At 29.2% G+C, this 22,676-nt stretch overlaps 1 protein-coding gene across 4 annotated transcripts in view; it reads left to right on the top strand.

The window, feature by feature from the left end:
• Positions 1–22,676, top strand: part of LOC145276898 (tyrosine-protein kinase BAZ1B-like) — an 81,272-nt gene that overhangs the window by 5,268 nt on the left and 53,328 nt on the right. For all 4 annotated transcript variants that reach the window (XR_013868049.1, XM_080128340.1, XM_080128342.1 and 1 more), the window contains 11 exons: positions 5,906–6,011; positions 7,002–7,044; positions 10,880–10,984; positions 11,207–11,283; positions 12,183–12,348; positions 12,908–13,591; positions 13,996–14,111; positions 18,028–18,189; positions 19,704–19,833; positions 20,900–21,068; positions 22,451–22,554. Coding sequence is in view for 3 of the 4 variants with exons in the window: in XM_080128340.1 (XP_079984466.1) it covers positions 5,906–6,011; positions 7,002–7,044; positions 10,880–10,984; positions 11,207–11,283; positions 12,183–12,348; positions 12,908–13,591; positions 13,996–14,111; positions 18,028–18,189; positions 19,704–19,833; positions 20,900–21,068; positions 22,451–22,554 (1,862 nt within the window). In the remaining variant the exon portion in view is untranslated. The remainder of the gene's footprint in view (positions 1–5,905; positions 6,012–7,001; positions 7,045–10,879; positions 10,985–11,206; positions 11,284–12,182; positions 12,349–12,907; positions 13,592–13,995; positions 14,112–18,027; positions 18,190–19,703; positions 19,834–20,899; positions 21,069–22,450; positions 22,555–22,676) is intronic.

The raw sequence follows: 22,676 nt of genomic DNA, 5'->3' as shown, positions 1-22,676 counted from the left end.
TGCATAGTTTCTCGGGGTTGCGCTTGCGCAGACCAAGATGGCCACCAGCGATAACATAAGAAATGACATTGCTTAATATTCAGAATACTTATTTGCAGAAAATTTAAATGCGATATTCGTTTTCAGCATACCCTAAAAAGTAATCGTTTTAAATGTTCAGGTGGAAACAAGGTAAAAAAAATTACCGTTTTATTTCTTTGTTTACATAATTGAATTTTCAGTAAAACAACAATAGAAATGACATATATGAATATATAGTTGTTACTTATCAGAATCCCTGGTATCCTAGTACTGTGAAAGCTACATCAAGGATTCATGTAGAGTACAATTTATGGTTGCTTCTCAGAAAATAGGGGTATATTTTGGGCCAGATAGAGCGGATTTACAAAATTGAAAATTAGACTGGTCCCAAAATGCATAAGTTCTGGTCGACTATGGGAATTTCCATCTTTTACAGAAATCCAAAATCTCTATGAAAAATTTTCTTTGATTTATTTCTGAAATTAATTCATATCTACTCAATTTTTTTTTCTTTTGAAGGGAGTAGTAAATACCGGCCACAAATGCTCTTTAGGCATTCAATGGCTACACCAAAAATTAATCCCTCCTTTGGTGGGGAGGCAGGAAAATGCCTATTCTCAATAAAGCTATATTTAAATACTACTATAATACTTAGTTTTGTTCATAAATAGACACCCACCCATGTGCCAGTTTAAAAAAAACTTAAATTTCTACATCTGAATTTATAATTCATGGCTTATGGTAAAGAGATATATCAGATTTGACTGCATAATCAGAAAGAGCACACGATTTTACATAAGAGTACCATGTTTCATGAGAATAGCTTGAAAAATAAATAAATGGTGGTGAAATTACTGAATTTCTTCAAATGTTGCTAAAGAAAAGCCTAAATTTTAGCACTTAAAATTCTCATAACTTTTGAACTACTGATGGTATTTGTATAATTCAAACGGTTTTAAGCATCTTTTACATAGCTCTTTACATGCAAGTTGATAAAATAACAATTATCTAAAAAGAAAAAAATCAACTTGTAATGTTATTATTTTTTTTATTTTTTGCTAATCTGAAAGAATAATTATTAACATATTCAACGAATTTCACACTTCAAAACACAATGGATGAAAAATTAAACACATTCAAAATTCAAAATTCGGATTTCCAACCTTAAAATCTGATATGTGCATAGTTGTTTTTTTTTTTTATCTACAATCCTCACCCTCCCCACAATACAATGTATTTTGTTCAGTTTCGGCTGATTATTTTAAGCATATATGTAACATTTTGGGTTTGTAGGCAAAAACAACGAAATATCGATTATGAAAAAAAATAGTACATCATTATAAAGTTGATTCTTCACTTTAAATCTGTGAAAATTTCATATTGATTGGATAATTACTTGATTTTTGGTAAATTTTTAAAGAGAGAATCTGTCAAAAAATACTTCCTCCTTCCGTTTTGGTCATGCCTACATAAAATTATAAGACTAGTTATAGACATAACTTTGAGTTTGTTTGTTCTTAGTTAATCCTATTCTTAAATCAAATCGTGCAGGCTTACAATTTCCATTAACCATTCCACTCAATCACACTTACTGAAAACCAAAATATTGCATTAAAATTCTGCAAACTTATCCTCTGTAAGAATTTGTATTTTTTATTGTTTTATCTACATAATTTGAAGTGCCAATGATCATATAAGCAATTCTCTTTTTTTTTTTTTTTTAATTTCGATTGTTTACTGGGTGCAGTAATTATTCTTAAATTAGTGAAAATGAATCATTAATTTGATGTTTCTGATATGAGTTTGTTTAATTACATATTTGTAGGTACTGTGACGTCAGAGCAAAGCGAACATTCAATCTCTCTACTTCTCTATCTATCTATTTGGCGTTAATATTTACTCTATATATCTCACTCATCTCTCTCTCTTTCTAAGACCTAATCAGACAGACAACCTCCTCTCTCTGTAAATGATGTGGCGTGGCAGACACTTGGCTGAGGAAGTGGGGCAGAGGTTGGGTGTGATAATCGCTGCAACGAACGGAAATACGTCGTCATGGCAACCAGACAGCGAACATTTGAGGCGGGAAAAGCGGACCACGAGGGAATTTGAAAAATAGGAAGATTACGGCAGTTGGCGTAAAGAAGCGATACAGCCCGGTGTGTAAACATTATCTCCGAGAATCGAACTTCATCGAAGATTGAGATTTGAATTAATGGAATTGCGGATTATTATTCAAATACGATCGTATTGCCAATTGAACTCACATTTATTCTTCTTTGGAATTAAGATTCAAGGAAAAGATAGACTTTCGCCATCTCAACTTTTTTCTTGGATATCGTGTTTGTGAACTTATGATCCGTGTTTACCCTAACGGACAAAACAGCTAAGTTTGGCCTATCCCATGCCAATATCTTTTCTTATCCACAAACTTTTACACATATTATATCGTAATTGCATGTCGCATACATCTGGCAAACATCCCCAAAGACACGTCTATCTCACTCATTCTTTTTATCGGAGCTTCTTCTTCTTTTTCTTCCTTTGTTTGTATATAAAAGTCTTTATTGAATTTTAAACTTTGATTGAGTGTTTGTTTTGTTATTCATTGCTCTGTTGTTCGATTCCCCTTAATGATATATTTCGCTGGTTGATCCGACATCCGACGATTAACCGAAGATAAGTATGAGACATTGGATATCAAAAAAAAATAAAATTAATGTCTCGATCTGATTGCCAATCAATTCGGTCATCCATTAACCGGGTCGTGACAGTATGTACAAAATGTATCTACATTTGACCCCTCCTTTCACTTAAAAATTCACCAAAGTTCAGGAAATCAATCAATTTTAATAAAATTTTCAGTATTTATTAATGATCACAGAATATTATGAACCCATTATTTTTTAAAATCTTGCTGGAAATCTATTTTGTGTAAACACAAAACACCTTATAGTTTTAAGTACTAAAAAAAAAACCAAAACATTTAAAAAAAATTTTTTTTTTTTTTTTTTTTTTTTTTTTTTTTTTTTTTTTGTGAAAATAAAGCATAGCATATAACAATTTAAAAAAAACAATCAAAGAAAATTTTCCAGGAACATTACAAAAAACCCTAAAATCCATGTTGATAATGTCATTATAATTTGAAGAAAAATTTATTTACTCAAACTAATATTATCATCAAATTGTTTATTCAATATTTTCACTAGTGGTTCGAGGACTAGGAAAAATCAATTGTAAAAGTGATATTCTCTTGATGGCTGACGGAACAAGAGCATACTACCCCCATGAACCGTGAAGTAAATAAAGGGTTCTGCTCGAAATTCCGTTCAAATTCCCAAGTTCAACAAGATACACCAGAAGGTCGGAGGTTACATCGACCGAAACATTGGGAAAAATCACATTCAAGATCAGAATAGTGGTCTGATGAATAATAATACAAATAACCAATTCTTATCTCAAAAATTCAGAAACGGCAAAAAAGAAATAATTGCAAAAAATATTTCATGTTATTAATAAGGTAATATTTTTGGTGTAAATTTTTATATTTCAATATTTTCCTTGCACACATGAAAATGTAAACATCAGTGTAAGAAACTTTTCTATAATCTTATAAAAAGAAAAATTATAAATGTTGAATATCAGCAACACAAAGAAAATTAATTAAAAAAAAATGGAGAAAATTTAAGAAATGTTACATTTCATTAGTTACAGATGCATAGCATAAAAAAAGCAGAAAGTCCCCCCCCACTTCATCCCTTCTCTAAATTCGCCATCATTTTCAGATAAGTTTGCAATTAATTGAATCAATTCTAAAAGTTATGTTCATACATTCGTAAAAAATAAATAAAACCTAAGTTTTTTGGTTTGAGTGTGATTTTTTTTTTTTCATTTATAATAATCATTTTCTTTCAAATTAGAATTCTATTAATAGATTTATTAATAAATAATAGTTTTAATTGTTTTCAATCAATGTCAGTAATAAACAAAAATTGTCAAGAATTTTATAATATTGAATAAAAAAACTTATACCAAGTTAAATATGAACCTTTTGTCCGAAGAAAATAAATTATTTGTGTACATTCACACTATTTGTGTTTACATTTTCAACAAGGCGTTTTTTGTTTTTTTTCATATTGTAAGTCACTTTTTTGTTTATTAGGCCCTGTTTTTCTTTCTTTTTATTATAAAAAGTATGGACATTTTTGTTTTAATTTGGTATCTTATGAATTTAATTTACTAATTATTGTTGAAATAGTATCAGAAAACTGATAACTATTTGTCCATAGATTTTTAAAATTGATTTATTCAGCTTGAAATTCAAACAATGTGAAAAAAAATTTTCATTGTAATTTTTTTCTTTTTACATGTAAATATACATTTTTTTTTTCCTTTTTAAGAGATTAATTTTGGTCTGTTATCTTTCAAACACAATCAAAATTTAGACATAAACTAAAAAAAACTTATGGTAAGCCTCTTTTAAGAAGCATAGGGGTTTGTTTTCTTCAGCATACTGTTTTCATTTAAAGTGTTATTTTTTAAACCTCATCTCGAAACATTCAGAAATGTACTTAGATATTTCTCAGTTATTTTCATGTTTTCATCATTGTGCCATCTTTGCCTTCAAGAGCCTTTTGAATTTCCAAATTAACCGTTTTTAGTCCATCTACTAAAGTAGACTAGTCTCCTATATTCCATGCATTTTAAGTATTGGTTCTGGCATTCCTTCACCAGGGATTGAACTAACAACTCTAGTTAGAATTCATTCTAGAATATTTTTTAACCAACACCTGTCACACTTGGGATTTGTATCCATAACTAATGGATTAAATATTGGATTTACTTTGAAATTCCTGGAAACTTACTGGCTATGATCAAAGGCACTTAAAGAATGCTAAAGAATACGATGATGGAAATCTTGTGAGCATGATGATGAATCAGAAATTGATTCTTTTCTAAAATCGGATGCTTCTAATATACAATTTGTTGACCGTTGAGACTTTTTTTTCTTTTTGTTATAAAAAGTATGGAGTATGAATTTAATTTACTAATTATTGTTGAAAAACTAATAATTATTTGTCCATAGATTTTTAAAATTGATTTATTCAGCCTTGAAATTCAAACAATGTGAAAAAATTGTTTTCATTGTAATTTTTTCTTTTTACACATAAATATACATTTTTTTTCCTTTTAAGAGATTAACTTTGGTCTGATATCTTACAAACACGATCAAAATTTAGACATAAACAAAAAAAATTATGGCAAGCCTCTTTTAAGAAGTGAAAAAAAAAAATTTAAGGAAAACAACCAGCAGACATTAAAAAAAAAAAAGGACCGCCACGAATTGTATACAATTTTGAAATATGTGGACAACTCTGATAAAGCAAATAAAATTGTTTTTTAAATATTTCTTTTTCATAATGTTCATAAATGTTAGTATAGTTTTAAAAACTACACTGACACTATATATTTTTTCAACTGAATTTAAAATTTCCATAATGACTGGAAAAATGAATCAAAGAAAATAACGTATTTTAAAAAAAAAATTTTTTTCTAGATAGTTTTTTTTTTTTTTTTTTTTTTTTTTTTTTCATTCCATTGAATTTTCTTTTTTTTGTAAATTTTAACATGTACCTTTCTTTTTGTCTTCATAAGATTTAGAAATTTTCTTTTTAATAGTTTTTTACTCATTAGTGGGTTTCTTTCATTGTTTTTGTACACATAATATAAAATGTAATAGATTATTTCAAAAAATTTTAAGAAATACAATTTCAGTAAATGTATGTTTATAATTTTTTTTAAATGCATAAACTTCGAAAAAAAAAGTTTTACATTGTGTTAATGAAAATTTATGTTCTCAAACATTTGTCTGCAATACTTTTAGGCACTTACTCTTTGGATACACTTGTCGATAAAACATGGCTGAAACTACAGCAAGTTCTTTCTATTGATGAGAACATATCATTGAAAATCAGGACTACGGGTAAAATGTAAGTATCAATTTATAAATATGCTTGTATTATATATCTTCATAATTCTGCCCTGAAAAATATTTTAAATTCTTTAAATCACAAATATCTATACATCAGAGACACCAGCAATTCTGTTCTAATTAGTAATGACTAGCAGAGAGACCCAACATTGGCCAGGATTGAATGAGGATCAACGAATGTCTTACACTTCCAATACTTTTATTGTCATTACAATTGGTGAAATTATGTATTTTTTTTTCAATCAACTCGATTGATTGCCTGCTCTATTTGGAAATTCACCATGGTGCACTGGGAAGAAGCTCACATGCCTCCTTGCACTGACTTATTCCACAATACATTGTAGTCTACATTGTACTGTAGAGTCTACTGTTGATTTTATAAAAGTGTTAACTTTTTTTTTTTTTTTTTTTTTACACAGTGATCACCACTTATCAAGGCCCGGAAGTCACTCGGGGATAAGGGTTATTGCAAGTACATTACGTTAGTGTGGAGATTTGATGAAGTGTTTACTTAAGGGGGTGGTTCATTAGGAATTTGTTAACGTTGGACTTGAACACATCCAAGTTGTAGTCCGGTGGGAAGCAGGCAGACGGAACAGAGTTCCACAGGCGTGCAGTTCTAAGAAAGAAGCTTTGTTCATGGAATCCACGTTTTGATTTAGGCACAGATATAGTGGGGGAAATTTTTCACAGTGGATTCAGCTAGACAAAAATCAAATTGTTTCTGCTTTAATCAGATTTTTTCTTTTTCTTTTAAGTATTGATTTTCAATACTTAGATGTATTTCAATATATAAAACCTATTTAAAACACTTTAGCCATTTGAGTCCATAGAAAATAAACACACATACACACAGACAGCTTTTTATATGTAAGTAGAGATAGAGCTACTAACTTGTTTTAAATAAACAGATTTCATTTAGTAATGACTAATAGGAAGACCCAACGTTGTCAATATAAAAATTTAAGAGTTATTTTTTATTTTTCAGTGTAAAAGCTAAAGTTGTCAGAGTGGATACCTGTGGTATTGAGGTAAAGTCTTTTTTATAAGGTTTTATTTCCAAATGTTATTTAAAATGTAAAATTGTCTTTATTTTTACTTTAAAGTTAATTCATCAAATAATTCTTTCGACCGAGTGAAAAATGTAAACCGAAAAGATTTTCGATTGTGAAGTTATGGTTTGGGTTGAAAAGTTTAGCGTTATAATGTTTAATTTGATAGCTTTTTTAGTAGTGAAGAAACTATTAATTATCCGTTCATGGTTGATGTAGACAGAAAAAAGTTTAATGCTTGTTTATTATTAGAATTGATTTTTGTCTTCTTGTATATAAACTTTTATTATTATAAAAGTGCATGCACATGTTTGGTGTGCATTGCCATATTAATAATCACTGATGCAAATTTAATTTTATAACCAAAAAGAAGCTTAATCTTAAAAATAACTGATAATAATGAAAGGAGTAGTCACATATGCAAATTGAATTTTAATGAACAAATATTAGTTTGTGTCTTCTTCGATTAGTTTTGTTGCAATAATTTAGTGAATAGGAATTTAGCAATAGCGAGCAGACAAAGTAACCAATTTGAAATAAAACAAGTTTGTTTCAGAATTCAAAATGAAACTGGATTATTTAAACATTTCAGCTTGTTCTCATATGTTCACTGATGGCAAACAATATACTTGAAATAGTTTGAAATAATGTGATTATCATCAACAATCCATGAAAGTTTACTAATGTGGCTCTGGTCACACCAGCAATAAGTAGGTTAGGTGAATTCAATAAGACCTTCAATACAGACCACAATGGAAAAGGAGAAAGAAAGCAAAAATAACTGTTTGAAACCCATAAATTGTTAGCCACTTGTGTACAATGTAAAGGTTTGTCTATTATGTTGAACATAAAATTATTAGCAATGCCTCAAGAATGACGATCTTAAGAAATACCTTTCAATGTAATAACAGCTCTTTGAATAGAAGTCTAACAAAACCAAAAAGAAAGGTGAAATTATAATAAATAGAAAATATATCTACATTGTGGCCTGCAAAATAAGCATATAAAAAAAATGAAATATCCATAACTCCTATGACAGAAATATTTTAACTCTGAAAACCTCTGTTTGGTCTTCCGATGGAAGAGAATATGACCAGAGAATCTAAAAAAGTGAAACATACCCCCCCCCCTCCCAACTGTGTATAGAAAGGCTGTTATTTAGTTGAGAAAGTAAATAAAGGTTAAAGTTGGGTGAAGAGAGTGGCCACAAGTCTGGCGACTAGTACTAAGAAATATTGTTCAACAGTCATCTCTGAGTTGTGATGTGTTGGCTTTGTGTGCAGGAATAAAGTCATGCTGGAAGATGTAGGGGTATTCGACAATTATCCCTTCCATCCAGGGCTTCAACATTCTTCTCAGCATCTGGTATTCATTTACTTTTTGGCGAGTGTCGGATTTTTCTGTAACATCGTGTGTTTGTTAAATTTTTTCCTCCAAATAAGCATTTAAATATTTAAATGAGTTAAAAATTGAATTTTATTATAACATTTAAAATTATTCTATAGACATTGGAGCAGCACATGCTGCTACTCAGAACTTCCAAATTTTTCTATTTGCCTTATAGTGTTTTTGTTCATGTATTACATCTTGGAGTGGGCGTGACATTTTATGCTAAAATATATTTAATTAAGAAAATAGATAAAGAATAAGTTTTATTTTCTTAATTTCTTTTAAGAACAATTCTTAGAATTGAGTTATTTTAATATTTGGCTGTGATTTTACAAATTATTATAATTCAAATCAAAAACATTGTCACATCTTAGCATTAGTTTAGAAATATTATTGATACTATGACGATTACTACAGCAGGTATGAGAAATAAATACAAGTAATATTTTTGTGGGATAAGCTAATTAGAATTGGAACCCGTTGCAACATAAAAAAAACCCTACAATTATTAAATGAATGCGTAAAAATAGGATTTATTTTCTAGGGGAAATACACAATTACTTTGTTTCAAAATTTCATACAACAATGGATCCATCTTAACTGGTACTGTTACCAGTTTGAAGGTTTCATTCATCTTTTCACATTGGTTGTTAAATTTCATTACCTTATTTTCTCATCAAACTTCTAAAGAATTGTGGTGCTCACCTGTTAGCAGTGTTAAGTTGAAAACTTTTTCAAATATTTCTTAATTCATGTTAATATTCATTTGTATATTTACATTTTGAACAAAATCGAGTTGTCAGTATAATTTAAAATACTTTTGCTTAAAAAAAATGACTATTTTAATAGAACCCCTTTAAATCTGCTGATCCCATGCAGTTTAGAATGAGTTCAATCTCTGAAGGAAATTTAAAAAAAACATGTAACCGCATTCTCTGCACATTGTTTTAATTTGAAATTTCCAGACTATTACTATGGCAAAAGGCATCTGCATACAATAATTGAAACCTGTCTATAACAACTGAACTATGGTGAAGACAATAATTGAAAACCTATTAATAGCAATAATACATTATCTTAGTTCTTCAGTGTTTCTATTTTTCTATTGGTTTCTATTTTTCCATTCGTGATAACTTAAAATATGTTCTAATATTAATTAGTAACTAGTGGGACCTGTGACAGTTTCACAGGGGACTCGTTCATATGTAATATATTCATGTTGGCATTCTGTAGATGTTCAGTGTAAGTGGAGACACTCTGGTATTACTGTTTTTTGTTAAAACTGCAAAAGTATTTATCTAAGCTAGCACGAACACCCAGCAAAGCCTGGTCGCTGAAATATGGTATTTTAATTCTTACACATTTCGTACATATTATTATAGAGTTAATGTTCTATCGATTTTTTATATTATAAAGTTGCGATTTCAAAAATAAAAAAAATATATCCATATGCATTAGCTTGAATCGAAACTGAAATAAAACTTCTGAAAAACATGTATATGTGAGGGACCCGATGTGCAGTTTCTATACTGGTTGTTTAGCTGGATCCCCTCTTTGTAGGCTGGGTATATGAACCGGTTACGGGAATTAGGCTGCGATTAGGGTACATGTCATGAGTACATTTAAGACATTGAAATGAAGCATACTGAAACAGGATCATATATTTACATATGTACAAGGAATATTTATTTACACAGGTTGCGAACGTTACAGTGTTTGTGTGTTTATAAAATAGCATGCATGTAGATAAACGTTTGTTGCGTGTATGTGTGCGTGAGTGTACGCGAGAGTTCATTGAAGGATATGTTGGAAGTTCATTGTGTGTGTAAGAGTTTGTTTATACGAAGTTCATATTTATCTTGAGAAAAGATAAATGCCCTTCGAGGCATGGACGTAATTTGTGTGCCACTGACATTTGAGGTTTGAATTGAAGGCAAACCCGTGTTGTCAGCTCCATGTCTTGAGTGGGAAGAGAAAGAAGAGAGAGAACGGAACAGGAAATGGAGAGCGCGACCTGTGGACAAAGCGGAGGTTACCACAGGAGCGATAACTGATGCGTCGGTTAAAAGGTGTATGCATGGATGTGTGTGCAGTTTGCTTAAATGCATGTTACATTAAAAAGGCATGTTCATATATATAACTTGAGTTTCTTCAGTCATAATCGAAACTGAAACCAAAACTTATGAAGAATTATTGCTAAAATTATTTATGACAAGAAATGGGAGCACATAACAATTAAACAACCCGGATGTAAGTGTAACACAGAAAATAACCCACACACTATCGTATTAACATATAGATGGTGCTTTTGTGATGAAAGGTATTACAATTTTTAAAAGTATGATCATTACTATATCAAACTATATTTAAAATTATTCAAATATTTTTTTTTTTTTTTTTTTTTTTTTTTTCATTTAACCACTAGGCTAATCCAACTAGTAATTGTAGTTCTCCATCAAGTGACAAAGAAAATACAAATGAAAATAGTGTGAACAAAGACACTGGACAAAAGAAATGGATCCCTCCTAAGGTAAATTTCATAGTTTCTTTTTTAATTTACTTTGCTTATGGTTTTTTGTTAAATATATTCATCTCTAAAATATTTTTGATTTTGTAAATTTACTATTGTTTGTTTTTGTTTTTAGATAACTAATTTTTTGTGAATTAGAACCCCTTTGAAGAAATCCTCCAGAAAATAGTATGCCAGCCTATAAAACATGTTAAACTGATGTTATATTTTCTTTATACACAGTTACTCCCTTACAAATACAGTATAAAACTTGAAGAGGAAGACAAAATCATCAATTGTGTTCCAGCTGCTGATTTAACGTGAGCATTAATTATTTTTATTGTTTTATTAATATCTTTTGTTGTTTTCTATATATTTCATTAGAATTTTGTTGAGAAAACATTCTTAGACAGTAAAATAATGTCCACTTCTTTGAATGTTAGATTGAGGTATGTACAAAATATGTAAATTTAAAAAAGAATGACAGGAATTCTTTTGGATATACTTACCAGTGAAAAATATTAGTGTACACTAAAATTTATACAAAATGAGTAGAATTTTAATAATAAAATTGATTTACTATTTGGAGTCCATGGACATGGAATAAGATCATGTGGCATCTTTATATTAGAACAAGGGAAATAATCTTCTATGACATGCTGGCTTGTATTACACATGCATATGTAGGTACTCTTCCTTTTTATATCAAACAAGAGAAACACTAAGAAAAATGTCTAAAAAGAAAACTGCAATTCTATGTAGTACTAGTTGAATACCGGTTCCACAACTAACCATTTTTAATTTTCTAACATGACTTTTTAAAAAAATTTTTTTTTATTAACGCAACCAATATGAGTTCATAGCAAAAATACCCAAATCTTTTAAAATCAGAAAAAGTAACTTTGGCAAACTCTACAGCAATTGATTATCTACTTTTTGAAAGAAATTTTTTTTTTTTTTTTTTTTTTTAATAGAAACATTATATATATCTAATTAGGAACATTTTTATTAAAGGAAAAGAACAATTTAATATTTGCATAATAATAAAGAAGTAAAACATATTTTAACTTTTACAATGATGAAATAATGTGTAGCAATAAGGAAAAATTCAATTTTATTGGTTATGATAATCAAAGTTGATAATATATGAAGATATAAAATGTTTATATTTAATGATATTCTTGTTAATGGTAAGACTATTTGGTATTTTATTTTTTAGTCGTGTTGATCGGCCACCTTCAAAAGAGCTTTTGCGGTTATTCATTCGAACTCATGCATTACGTGCTGGACAGACATTTTCCAGTCCTTGGGTGGTTGATGAAACAATGATAAAAAAACATGGTATACAAAATAAAATTGCTGATGTTTTCTTGTCTCCAATGAAAGTAAGTCCATATAAAGAATAATGAAAATTTGTAACTGATACTTTGTACAGGTAGAGAATGTTTTTATGAATTAAAACTTCAATGACAATAGAAATCATTTGGATTCTTCATTTGCAAAAAAATTTCATTGTTTTGCAGTTAATATAATGCAAAGTGTATTTTTTTTTTTTTTTATAAAGGCATTTCTTTTGTGAATAATAAATATTTTTTTACTGAACTCCAATGTTTTAAAAATATGTCACTGGTTAAATCTAATTCATGAAAGTAAATGTTATAAAAAAATAAAACAAATGTTCTCTTTCTTCAAATTTACATAACAGGACTATTATCACTTATATGAGTAATGAAGTCCTTTTCCAAATTTTAAATTGTCTTGTTAATGAAATTTTATTTGAAACAAAATTAAGTTTCTTTAATTGAATTCTGTTTTATTTATATCTTTCTCATATTTAAGTTTCTGATCTCTTTCACTTTACCAAAAAAAAAAAAAAAAAAAAAAAAGCTAATTCAAAACAAATTGCTAAATCTCTTTTTCTTTTTTTTTTTCTTTTTTTTTTAGATTCAAGAACCCATGTCTTTAAATGAAAATGGAACAAAGAAACGTAAATTGCCTCTGAATAAATCTGGTTCAAGCAATGTGAAAAAGGCAAAAATCGAAAAGGAAAAGAAAAACAAAACTGTGAAAAAGAAAAAAGATGAAGATGGCAAAACCAAGAAAAAGCAAAGTAAACTTGATACGAGCGGCACGAAGAAGAAAATTTCCACCTTAAAGAAAAAAATCCCAAATCCTAAATCCAAATCTATTATAGTAATTGATACCAGTGATAGTGATTCGGACTCGAGTGAAGAATGCTCTTTGGGCAAATTAAAAAAGAAACTACCAAAGAAAAAAGATAAGGATGATGTACCGTTAAGTACTTTAAAACTGCAACGCACGCCTGTTAAAGTGAAAAAATCTGACAGTCGACAGTGTACACCGAAAAAAGATTCCCCAAAAAAGAGTTCTCCCAAAAAAGGTACGCCTAAGAAAGCAACACCTAAAAAGAGCAAAAGTCCACAAAAGGATCAAGCCCAATTAAAGAAAAAATCTGTGAAGGATGATAAAAAAAAGAAAAAAGATAAAGAAAAGGAGAAAGAAAAAGAGAAAAAGAAGAAAGAGAAATTGAAAAATAAAATGAAAGAAAAGATGAAGGAGAAAATAAAAATGAAAGAGAAAGACAAAGGAACTCCCAAGAAAGGAAAGGTATGTCAAATTTAAAACAATTTCTTTTATCATATTATCATATCTAAAAAAACAGAACTCAATCTTGTTTATATACAACTATTTCATAAGACTTACATTTTTAATTGTTTTATTTGTTTAATATAACAGTATAATTATTTTCAAATGTATGTTTTTAAATTTTTTATTTTTATTTTATTTTATTTTTTTTTTTTTAGAATATGAAACAGATGACATTGTTTTAAATTTATTTTTATTTTATATTTTTTTTTTTAGAATATGAAACAGATGACATTGTTAAATTTTTTATTTTTATTTTATTTTCATTTTTTTAGAATAGGAAACAGATGACATTGTTTTTAAATTTTTTTATTTTATTTTATATTTTTTTATTTTTTTATTTTTTTTTTTATTTTTTTTTTTAGAATATGAAACAGATGACATTGTTAGAAATGTCAGCCAAAAAGGGGCCTCGTACACCAGACAAAAAGAAAACGGTCACTGCTGCTTCTCCTCAGAAACCACCGTTGATTGTGCGGAAGTAAGTTATTCTAACTTTTTTCCCCCCTATAAAAGTAGAATTTATTGTAAATTTTGATATCTATGAGATCGATAATAGTTGTACTTTATTGAGATGACTTATCTTTGAGGAAAGATAGTTTTTATTTGATTGAATATAATTTTCTTGAAATTAATGAATATTATTTTATGAGGAAATGTTTTATTTTTTTTATTCATGGAAGAATTTGTAAATGTTAAAAATAATTGTCTTTATATATGTAAAAGGCAAAACCAAAATGATTTATAGGTTCATTAACATTTTGTCTTTATTTTAAAACTGTTTCAAAATAATTTATTTGAAGAAATTACAGACAAGTATAATATTTAAAAATATTTAGTGTGTTTATGATATAAGAATAATTTCTAATAAAATAAAGTTATTAGAATTAAAAATATGTATGATTATGACCAGAATTTTTTTTTTAATATATCATAAGTTTCTGAAGTTATGTAAAATAGCTAGCCTGGATCTAACTTGAAGAGCTCTCTTGGGTTAGTATAAGTTTGCTAAATAATGGAGATAAATTCTAGAAGCTATTACATTGTGTGAGTTAAAAATGATTACCGATTCAAGAAATCTTCAGAGAATGAGTATAGCCGTCTTTGAAATTTACAAAGATGATCATGTACTGCATAAAAGAATAGTGCATTATTTTAATCTCTTCCCATTGAGTTTTACCATGATTGTCTGATGACAATTATGGCATGGGACAGTATATGTAGCTGCATTAGATGCAGTGTTTTTTGTTATGTTTTTTCTTTCTTTCTTTTTTTTTTAATGTCTTAGAGTTTGTGGTGTAGTTTGTATTGTTTTAGAATTTGTAGTTTATTTAGTGTATTTTTGGTGATGATAGGTAAAATATGTCTGTTCATAAAAGAAGTGTCAGATGTATATGAGTTTTTGTTTGTTTCTGGAATATAGTTGTAAGGGGAGGATTTTTTGAATTTAATATGAAATATCTAGGGTATTGTGATGTTTAGAGTAAATTTGATGTATTTGAATTCTGAGGTCTGTATATTGTGGAGTACAAATTCTGAATGCACATAGGTAAAAGCTGATTATTCTTGTTTTGATTTTGTTACGGTGGAAGTAAAATCTGTGTATGTATGTATATATAACAGACTAGCCAAAGTCATCTCTACTTTTGGAGGGTTATGCAACATCTGGGACCACAGATGTATCTGTCTTGAAACCAAACTGCAAGTATATTGAGCTGTGGTCATCACTACATTGCTGTATGCTTGTGAGACTTGGATAATCTATGCCAAACACGCAAAGAAACTAAATCACTTTCATATGACTGGCTTCAGAAAAATTATGAACATCAATTGGAAGACAAGATCCCTGGGCCAAACTACCATCTTTCTTCACATAACTTCAGAAGTCCCAGATTCATTGGGCTCGACATGTTGTTTGTCTAATGAGTGCCTTCCAAAGCACCTCTTGTATGGTGACCTTTTGAGTGGAAAAAGACATAGGCGACCAGAAGAAATGCTTCAAAGACAATCTAAAGGTGTCCTTAAGTCTTAGGCTTAGGTACCGGATCATAGGAGGTTTTAGCAAAGAACAGATGAGTGGCGTGGTTTGATCAACAGAGGCTCCATGGAAGCAGCCAAACCGTTTGGATGAGAAGAGAGGAAGCACACATTCCACAAATTAAGAGAAGCAATCACCTTAACGACAGTTACTGACCATAGGTGCCTCACCTGTGGTTGATACTTTCAAACTCACATTGACGTGACAAGTCATCTGCAGATCCATTAAACCCAGTCAACTACAAAACAAACTAAATATATCTCTACTTATATATAAATGGCATTTTGTGTGTGCATGTGTATGTTCCCTATGAACTCCAAAATGGATGGACTGATTACTATGAAATTTTGCACAAATGTAGGTACTTTGGTAAGACAGGTTTGTTCGAAATGAATGTTTCTTTTTATAGCACAATGCAATTATGATACTTGACTTTTGCATTTTAAGCTTTAATTCAAGTCATTATATAAAAATAATTTCATAAAATCAACAGTAAGTTCTCTACAGTGCAATATAAACTACAATGTATTGTGGACTAAGTTTCTGTGAAGAGGCATGTGAACCTTTCTCCTGTGCATCATGATGAGTCTCAGACTAGAGCAGGCAATCAATTGATTTGATTGAAAAATGGGCGATTTCAATGACAATAAAAGTATTGAAAGTGTATAACATTTGTTGATCCTTATTCAATCCTGGGCAACGTCAGGTCTTCCTGCTAGTGTGTATGATGCATTTCTTGAATTGAAAAATAGTTTTCTAGAATTGAAAATCTAATCTTAAACTTTAAGAATTTTTTCAAAACTATTAGTTATCATTATTGAACATAAGATCTTAATAGTTGAGTGCTCTAGGAACTGACAATACATATTTTCCTCAACTTTGACAAACCACTTAGTTGAGCTAGAAAGGTTGTTGGAGAATCTTGATACAAATAGGTCATCTCGAGCCCTATGGCAGATCAAATCTTTTTCTTATGATCCCTTTTGCAAGAGACAAACTCTGCTTAATCTAGTCCTAGAAGGCAATGACTGTAGGATTAGTCTTACCAAGAGTCAAGATTTTGTCATTGGACATTCCTCTAAATAAGCACATATTTCTGTGTAGCAACACCTGATTTACAGGCATCCTTGTCTCTTAAGTATGAGTATAACATTTACTCTTGTTGAATCAAGGTGAATGGATTTCCCTCTTGGTCACTTCATCTTTGATAAATTGGTTGATGAGGAGCATATGTAAATGTTTAAAACAATTTTTTTGACTCCACAACAAAATTAAATCATTAACTACCGCCTTTTCACAGTTTTATAGTCTGTGAATTAGTAGAGGAAAATTCAATTGCACAACATTCTCTTTTTATAGAGAAAAATTTTGTTGCTTATCTACATTGCTGATCTTTTAAATTAATGTATCTCACTTGAAAACATATATGTACATGTTATGACAAAATTAGTATAAATTCCAAAAATTTACAAAAAATGATCCAGTAGATGTGCTACATGTATTTAAAAAAATGTCACAATCGTGATCTGAAATGCATATGTTTAAAAATGATGGACCCTTAATTATATTCCTCGGAATTGATCACACACTTCTTGCTTCCTGATAATTCAAATTCTATTTTCACTTGTAATTATTTTTCTACTGGATCATTTTTTGCAACTTTTGGAATTTATACTAATTTCACCATGACACACAAGTATAATGTTTTCACCTGAAATGCATTGGTTTAAAAGATCAATGTAAACAAGCACCAAATTTCTTCTCAAATATGTCACTCGGATCTGTCGAATCAATCTGCAACAACATTCTACCACTCTGAAACTAGAGAAAAAGGAATATGATTGAAAACAAGGATTCTTCACAACATGAAAATAAAGATATTCACAAAGATCCCTCAACATATTCAAAACAATGGTGAACAGCTGGAAGAAACAATGTTTCAAAATTCCAAAATAAAGAATTCATCATTCTATCAGGCAAAGAATTTAACAATGTACTATTAATAAAATTTCTGCAAATTAAGTTAAGTAAAATCTCGCTATTTTCAATCCCCAAGTTCTACAGGAATTAGTGAAAATGATATAACCAAGTAAGTATAGTTTATGAAAAAAAAAATGTTTAAAATTCTATATCCAGATGTAAAAATGAAAATAAGCAAACATATATATACAACAGAAAAGGTAACCTGTCTGGAGCAGCAATAATATGACCAAAATTTATATTAGGCGAATGAAACAAATCTTCAGAAAAACACAAAAGAAATAATATATATTATATGAAATATTTTGCTCTTTAATTTAATGTCTTTTTCAATTGAAATTTTTTTTTTATTTTAATGAGATTTTATTTATTTTTTCAGATTAATAGCTGCAATGAAAAACAAAGATTCAAACAAAAATGAATACAAGAAGACTCTACAAAAAGTTATTCTTTTGTCTGCTCAACAGAGAGAGAAATTGCCTGCTGAGGTTAAGGGTGTTGTTCAAAAAGCTTATGAATTGAATGAAGAGAAAAAGAAACTGTAAGTATTTTCCCTGTTATTTGATCTCTAGCAATGATGGAGTTACATTGAAAGATCTAAATTAGTTTAAATCTTGGACAAAAAAAGAATTTGAAATATTCAACTAGTACCCTACATCAACTTTAAATTGAAAAATGTGTGTGTAAAAGTTTAAAAATAAGCTTCATGAGCTAGGTAGTGTGAAATTAAGTATTGAAAATGAATTAGGATTTATAGAAAAAGAAAATGGAGTAAAACACATACAAGAAGATGGTTTATTTTATTGATTCACATTACATTTTTTTTTTTTTTTTTTTTTTTTTTTTTATGCTGAAGAATTTTAGATCTAATTATTTTTTATCCTTATTTTTTTTTTTTTTACAAAGGGGTCACCACTTATCAAGATCCAAAGGCCACTCGGGGATAAGGGGTTATGACTGTACAGAGGTCATCGGGACAACAGTTAGTGGTGGAAATAGGGTAGAATTTAATTATTTAAGTGGATAGCTTAACAAGAACTTGTTTATATAGGACTTAAAGACAACCATATCATAGTCAGCTGGAAAACAGGCCAGCAAAATAGTTCCACAGGCAATCAGTTCTAGAAAAGAAGCTTTGTTCATGGAATTCGCGTTTTGATTTAAGCACAGATAGGAAGTAAGAGAAATTATTGATGGTGGTTGTAGCTAGACAAATATTTTTTGTGAAGGTTTGGTTAGGTGATTTAAGCTCAGATGAGCACTTACCATGAAAATAATGATAGTAGGGACAGGCTCGCAATGTCTCTTCTGTGGGAAAGATGTTGAAGGAAAAAGAAAAAAGGCAAATTACTATTAATCAGTAATGATTGTAAAAAAAAAAAAAAAAAAAAATGATTTTCTACAACAAAAACACTATCTGATAAATTTACATGATTTTTGGAATATGACATTTTTGTTCTATGACGGATATGTACATCATAAAGATTTTGCTTTCTTTTTTTTAAGATTGAAATCTGAACCAAAACAATTAGCAATTCCATTTTTGCCTTTTAAAAAAATATCCACTTATATTAGTAGATTAAGAAAGCCTGAGATCTTTAGTGTGTTGGATAATTTTAAGTTATTTTCAAGGGATTTCAATTGTTTTTATCTCGTTAATTTTGGAAGCTGTTTACTTCTCTCCCACTGAAAGAACTACGACACCAGGGTTAGAAAGTGGGATTGAGAAGTCAACAACCCAGAGCAGGAGCACTCTGACCTGCAAAAGGTACCTGGGTAGCCCTACAATAAACTAACCCTCTTCTCAAAGAGAGAAGGTAAAGCCTGGGAGGGACCTCCTAGAACTACACAGAACTAAATTTCCACTGCAAAATCAACAAGGACCAGGTCTTTACAGGAATGGTCTAATTTGTTAATTTTGGAATATTCTTTGTTATGATAATGTAATTTTATTGTTAGCATTGTCTAAAGTTTTCCGAGTTTATCACATTGAGCTAATCCCAAAAATTTTTTAATAAAAAGATAATTTTGATTGATAAATTTGTCACATTGTAGGAAATCAATGTCTGCTGATCAAAGAGAAGCTTATTTACAAAAAAAGAAAGAAGAGGCAAAAAGAAAACAAGCTGAAGAAAGAAAAGTAAAACGAGCAGAGATGAGAAAAAAGGCAAGAGAACTGAACAGGGTAAGTATTTGTGATGAAACTTAATGATTAACCTGAAAATAAAGGTTCACATTCTTTCATCTTTGTCCATCTAGAAAACACAGATATGTGATCTGCTTCACCTTCTGTATATTATCAATATGCATTCTGATATGTAAGGCTAACTGGGGGCAGAACCACATTGAAGTCAAAGCAATAATAAAGGAGTTGGAGGGCATCTAAGGTGACAGTAGAAAAGAGTGCAATGAGATGTACAACTGGAAACCACTAGTGAATTTAAGTTTCCTTAGAAACTTCCTCCTTTGGAGGAAGTCGGCTATAGCCACCCAAGGTAAATGCTGAATTAGATACCAGGTACAGTGCAGTGGGTCAGACGTTGAAGACAAAGTATACTCTGATAAATCTTGCATAGTATTTTGGCTTTTCAAGATTTTGACTGATAGCGTTAGGTCCATACTTGTGAACAACGTTCCCCACCATATGAAGGATTTGCACTCTTGATTCAGCTACAGCAATGTCAGAGATTGACACATGTTCAGAGAATGGATGAGGGTTTGTTGCTGAAGATGCAAGTTCACCTAAGGAAGTAGCAGAGGAAAAAGAACCTCTCTCCCCAATCTTTATAAAGAAGAACCTGATGATCACCACCTGAGATCAGAGAGAACTATCTGACTAGAGTCCATACAGTCTCATCTTTGGCAGCCATGTTAAATCTGGAAAAGATTTGTATGCAGATTGCTTTTAGTTTATACAAGCTACCAATGTTCGTTTTGGTATATAAGGTTAAGAATTGGTTAAAGTTAACTATATAACTGCAATAAGGTTGAATGTAGGCAGTAGGAAAAAGTGTAGTGTACCATCTGATAAATCTTAGAATATCAAAATGCTTCATGAATAAGTTTTCAATAGAAAATCTTTTTACTAAAAAATTTTTTTAAATCTTTTTGTCATTTCCATTTTTTTTTTTTTTTTTTTTTTTTTTTTTTTTTTTTTTTTCAGTATTTGAAATGTAACTTTGTTTATTCTTAAATAATAACATAGGTTTGTTTTGTAGCTTTTTATTTTACTCAAAACTTTTCATTATTAGCGCTATGAAGATAAAGATTTGGAAAGTAAAGCACTTCCTCGACCAAAAATGGTTCCTAATCCAGATGGGCTTCCTGTAGAGGCTTTTGGTGATGTGACTATGATTGCAGAGTTCATTAATTGTTTTTCTGGATTGCTTATGCCCCAAGATGAACAAGTTTTTTATACAGGTAAAACAAATTACTTTTTCATAATTCTATGATACCTTGTTTTACTCTGGCAATTATTCAGATTTATGTTTGAAATTCAAAACTTGTACCTGAAATATTTCCATGAGCTTTCACTGTTTTCATTTTTTTTTTCTAAAGATGGTTCCTATTATAATTTATAAAAATCCATCTCTAATTCTTAGATAATGTTAAAAATCCATTTTCATATCTATTTTTAACCACAGTATTATGACATGCTCAGTTTTTGTAAATTGCTTTTCAACACATTTTTTTAATCATAACAATCATTGTGATGAAAGTGATACCAACGATATACTTGCAAATTTGTAGAAGATTATGTAATAGTAACTAATATGATTTACTATTAAAATTGTTAAAAAAAAAAATAATAAAAAAATGATTTTCTATATAAAAGATACTAAATTTACATAATTTTTGGAATAAGACATTTTCATTTTATGCTAATTTTTCTGTATATTTATTTTTTTAATTAGGTTGAATTCTGGACAACAACCGATTATTTAATACTAAATAATAGAAAGTCTATGCATAATTTGTTTAAATTAATGAAAACACATGAAAAATATATACTTCATTTAATTATATATTGAAATGAAATTTATTTTAATTTTTAAACGTGTAGTGGTTAAAAAAAATAGTAAAGAATTCTAATCACAACAAAAGATTTAACTTTTAAATTGTAAACATCGGGCAACAGTGTTTAATTATTAATGATCAAATATTGTAAATATGTTGGTCTATTCACTCAGTATACTCAAAGATATTTTCAAATCCTATTCATAATTATTATTCTTATTCATTTATTTTTATTAGAGAAAGAACAAATACATTTTTACGTGAATCAGGGAATGTTTATTTTTCAGTTAAACTATATTTCATAAGATGATAGTCAAAATTATTGAAAAATCTAAATTAATTTTTTTTCTATATTTGAACTTTATATGCGTATTCATTCTAAATATGTCAGTTTATAGGATAGACAGTTTGATTTTAACTAAAATAAGAATTTTATTTTTCAATAAAATAATTCTTAAGGTAGTATTGCATGAAACAGGGATACATTTAATAAAGATTAAACATCTTACCGCAATGTAAATAGATGGGCTTGTCTTCAACATTTAAATTTTTTCCTTTTTATTGAAAAATATCTTAAAATGTCTGGCAATTAGTATTTCACACACATACTCTTATATATAAATAAGGCAAAGGCATCAATTATAACGGTTTCTTTAAGATTAATTCTTAGAAAATACATTTAATAAAAAGAATTGATAGAATAAATGTGATCATTTATGTTTGAATTTCAAAAACTATTTTAACAATTTCATTTAAATGATGCCAAATAACATTTCTGTTTGTAGATTTATTGATGAAAGCACTTGTTGACAATGGTGATGGATTTGCATATATATCTCAAATTCTTGTTATACTATTACAAACTTTGTTACAAGACGAAATTTCTGAGGTAGGTATTATACTTTCCTTTCACGTTTATGGAGATAAGTCTAGAGTACTGGTATTCTCTACTTGTTACTGAATAGCATAACTAGCAAAGTAATGGAGCGTAACAAGACTGCAAGTGAAAGA

Source organism: Euprymna scolopes, chromosome 5 (genome assembly GCF_053919585.1).
Source record: "Euprymna scolopes isolate OS-2025 chromosome 5, ASM5391958v1, whole genome shotgun sequence".
NCBI lineage: Eukaryota > Metazoa > Mollusca > Cephalopoda > Sepiida > Sepiolidae > Euprymna > Euprymna scolopes.
Note: the sequence above shows the minus strand (reverse complement) of the source record. Positions and strands in the feature narration are given on the sequence as shown.